The sequence below is a fragment of the Homarus americanus genome, unplaced genomic scaffold, assembly GCF_018991925.1.
Source record: "Homarus americanus isolate GMGI-L3 unplaced genomic scaffold, GMGI_Hamer_2.0 scaffold51859, whole genome shotgun sequence".
NCBI classification, from domain to species: Eukaryota; Metazoa; Arthropoda; class Malacostraca; order Decapoda; family Nephropidae; genus Homarus; species Homarus americanus.
Window position 1 is genome coordinate 12,374,498 of NW_024711292.1, and position 3,721 is coordinate 12,378,218.

The 3,721-nt window shown below is 39.5% G+C and overlaps 1 protein-coding gene across 1 annotated transcript in view; it reads left to right on the forward strand.

Annotated features, from left to right (window-relative positions):
• Positions 1-1,891: 1,891 nt before the first annotated feature.
• Positions 1,892-3,721, forward strand: part of LOC121855646 (LIM/homeobox protein Awh-like) — a 28,433-nt gene continuing 26,603 nt past the window's right edge. The window contains exons 1-2 of the mRNA XM_042350749.1: positions 1,892-2,838; positions 3,516-3,700. Coding sequence (XP_042206683.1) covers positions 2,566-2,838; positions 3,516-3,700 — 458 coding nt within the window. The 5' untranslated portion in view covers positions 1,892-2,565. The remainder of the gene's footprint in view (positions 2,839-3,515; positions 3,701-3,721) is intronic.

A 3,721-nucleotide genomic window follows, 5' to 3' on the forward strand; every position in this document is an offset into this window, starting at 1 on the left:
GTTTCGAATTATAAATAATATACAAGTAACATAAGTGATACAAATAAGATATATAATAACTAGATGGGGAAAAGCTCAAACTACAGTGCATTTCAACATAGTGACAGTGCAAGAAGTAGTATTTACTGTGTGTGAGTGTGTATGTATTTGTTGTGTTTGTAAGTGTTTGTGTGTGTGTGTGTATGTGTGTGTGTGTGTAAGTCGCCATCGCAGATGATTATCAGAAGTCCAATTTGCAAGACTCCCAGAGTTTATCTAAGAACAGATCATTACTAGCTTCTTTAACTGCCAGTTTTATAGGTTTATTGAAATTTCGTCAAACTCTATGAATGTGACTAGGATTTTAAAAATGATTAGACTTCCCGTTTGGACGTCGCTTCCTGACTGCTTAGCAAACGTATCCGTTCGCAATTTTGCAGTGTAAACCTAAATACCTGGGATGTCACATGATGTTAAAGGAGACTGAGTCATAGCAGCTCCACCTCCGGCGCGCATGTCAGAGAGTATAATTTATACCTTTAAAAATCATTTGCATGACTATACTTAACCTCTACCGTAAGTTACAACCTTGGGACTAAGTTGTTAAGTGACGAGTGAGTAATAGTGGACCAGCTAAAAATTTAAAAATTGACTTTAAAAGGGTTGTTTTTGTTAATAACTGGCACTCATGCTACATCATTGTACCTGTGGGTGAAGAATAAAATGTGATGTTAATATTCTCTTAGGTTACAACGTTAAAATTCTCCTACAATTTTTTATGCTAAAAGTCGGTCCAAATCTAACGTGTTATTATTTCCTCAATCTCTTTAGTTTACGGTGTTAATATATTCTATGTTAATATTCCCTTAAAGTGTATTGTATTAATATTTCCCTTAGAATTTACTTATTAAAAGTCCTTTAAAAATTTACATTGTTATTATTTCGGTAGATCTTACTCTGCTAATGTGCTCGTATGATTTACTTTATTAAATATTTCCTTATAAAATTCTATATTAACATTCAGTTAAAGTTCACCATGATAATATTTGACTAAAGTTGTCCAATTCAATATTTTCTTATTAACTTTGCCATATAATTATTCCCTTAGAGTTTATCCCAAGTTCATATATTCCTATTCCCTTTCAGTTTGAAGGTTAATTAATAATTGTTTCTCCCCTTCCCTTACCACTTCCAACAGACGGAACCCCGGAGATAGGAAACCCTAGAAACGGAACCCCGAAAATACGAAACTCTAGAGACGGAACCCCGGAGATATGAAACCCTACAAACAGAACCCCTGAGAAATGATATCCCAGAGAAGCTGAACCCCGATGATATAAAGCCCCAGTCAGACAGAACCAGAGTTGATATCCCTGAGAGGTGAAGCCCCTAGAGACGAAAACCCCCGAAACCGAACCCCAGTAAGACAGATCCTTGGTGAAACCTAAATCCCCAGAGAGGCTGACTTCATCTTAGGTCACTGAGAAAGATCCTGGACCAAGACGACGCCCACAAGAACAATTCTCATATCTGAGTAAGGTTATTGATAGGTGGTTGTGTACCTCTACAGCCTCCTGCTAAGAAAATTAAAGGACAAACAAGAATAAGGCCGTGTTTATCCCTCTTTGCATGTGTATGTTTCTATTTATTTAATTATTTACGTAATCTAAGATTTACTGACAAATAACGAGTCTGATAAACTTGTACATATAGACAACTCTGATTACTGCTTTATATATTGTGTATATATATATATATATATATATATATATATATATATATATATATATATATATATATATATATATATATATATATACATATATATATATATTTATATATAGAACAAGCTGAAATACAAGTGAAAACAGACAACAGCAAGATATTTTTTAAAAATGTCTTTAGTAATAGACCAAATTTGGCTCAAGATGAAGGTATGAATACCCAAAACCACTAAACTGTAACTTGTGTGAAAAAAAAAATTAACTCACCAACAAATATGACGTAACAGGTAGACGGAATCCTTTTGGTTATATAAAGAATCAAGATGGGGAGATTGCAGGAAACCGATGAATGACTGACGAGTTAAAAAGACTTAGGAAGATCAGCGAGAGAGGAAACTAGTTAGTTTTAGAGTCTTGTGAAATCGTATCAGAGCAGCCACCAGAAATGAGACAAGATATAAGTATGATGAAAGATAAATCGGAGAATGAATGGCTGAGACAGAAGTAGAAATGGTTTAAGATATAATTAAAGTGATGGATTATGTATCAACTAAAAAGCCGCAGAAACTGAGAAACAAAAAGTAGCGATTGTCAAATAAACGTGTCACCGAAATGCCGGAGAGACTGTAAAGGAAACATTATAGGCCATCAATGATAACCAAGAGAAAAAGAACTAGTGATTGAATTAAGAAATAAACAGATGAACCCAAACAATACAACAAAGGCTTAAGGATAACAGTACATCTGAGTTAGGGAAATATAACGACCACAACACAGACGAAGACATAACTGATACACCAGAAGCGCCATCCAAGCAAGCAAGAAGGTCCCTGCAGGAGCTGGGTGGAGGAGGCAATCGGCCATGATCGTGGACGCGGTGAGGGTGTCTTGCGGGTCAGACGGTGTGATGGCCGAGGATGATCCCCTCCGTCCCCCCTTCAGTCCTCCAGACCCTGGCCACAATCCCAGCGAGGCCATTCCCTTGTCGGCTGAAGCCCGGCTACACCCCCACAATCCCAGCAATGCCAATTCCACTGCGGAGGCCAGGCTTCACTCAGAACCCCAGGCCAGCCTCATAGAGACACAGCAGCAGGATCAGAAGTGCACCGGGAAGAATCTCTCTGGGGACACTAAGGTAAGCTCTTATGTTCCTGTCATTGGACGGTGGGAATATGTTTGTTCTCGCTGTCGCTGATCTTGTGGTATGTACTATCGTGGACAAAAGTTCGCTCCCTGTAGTGAAACTGAGACACGGGAATGAGTCTCCGAACTGACTTACCCTGATTGTTATCTGGTGCGGGTGTGCTGTGCGGGTCGATACTGCTTCAGTTTGGGAAGGAGTAACTTTTGTCCACGATAGTACAGTCACTCACAAAAGTCCTGTCGCCTCTTCTCCTGAACCACGAACTCTGAGATTTAGACTCGTAAATCCAAAGCAGTTGTGGACAGAATAATCCGCCAGTATCTACTGCTTCAAGTTCACGAGTCTGAATTTCAGGGTTCGTGGTTCAGGAGGAGAGGTGACAGGACTCCGTAAGAAGTTTAACTTAAATTTTAATCTTCAGGAGCCACGTGATTATAAAAACAGCATCTTTGCAGTCTGTTTTCTGTACTTGTCTAAAAGCTCATCATGTTGTGTCACATTCTGGAGTGTAATAAGGAAGTGGTAACTTTCCATATAACATTATTCATCTGCAAAAGTAAAATAATATTTAATGAATCAATCCTTAACGAGGCCATAATTGTGTCTGAATTAGAATGATGACCAATTTTGTGATGTTAAGTTGTATGTGAATGGTTGTGTCCCCCCAGGGGTGCGGAGGTGAGGTGTGTGAGGGCTGCCACGACGTCATCGTCGACCGCTTCCTTCTGAGGGTCAACTCCCGCTCCTGGCACCAGACCTGCCTGAGGTGCTGCGTCTGTCAGCTGGCCCTCGACCGCCAACCTTCCTGCTTCATCCGCGAACACAACGTTTACTGCAAGACTGACTACACCAGGTGAGTGTCACGCTGTGTACT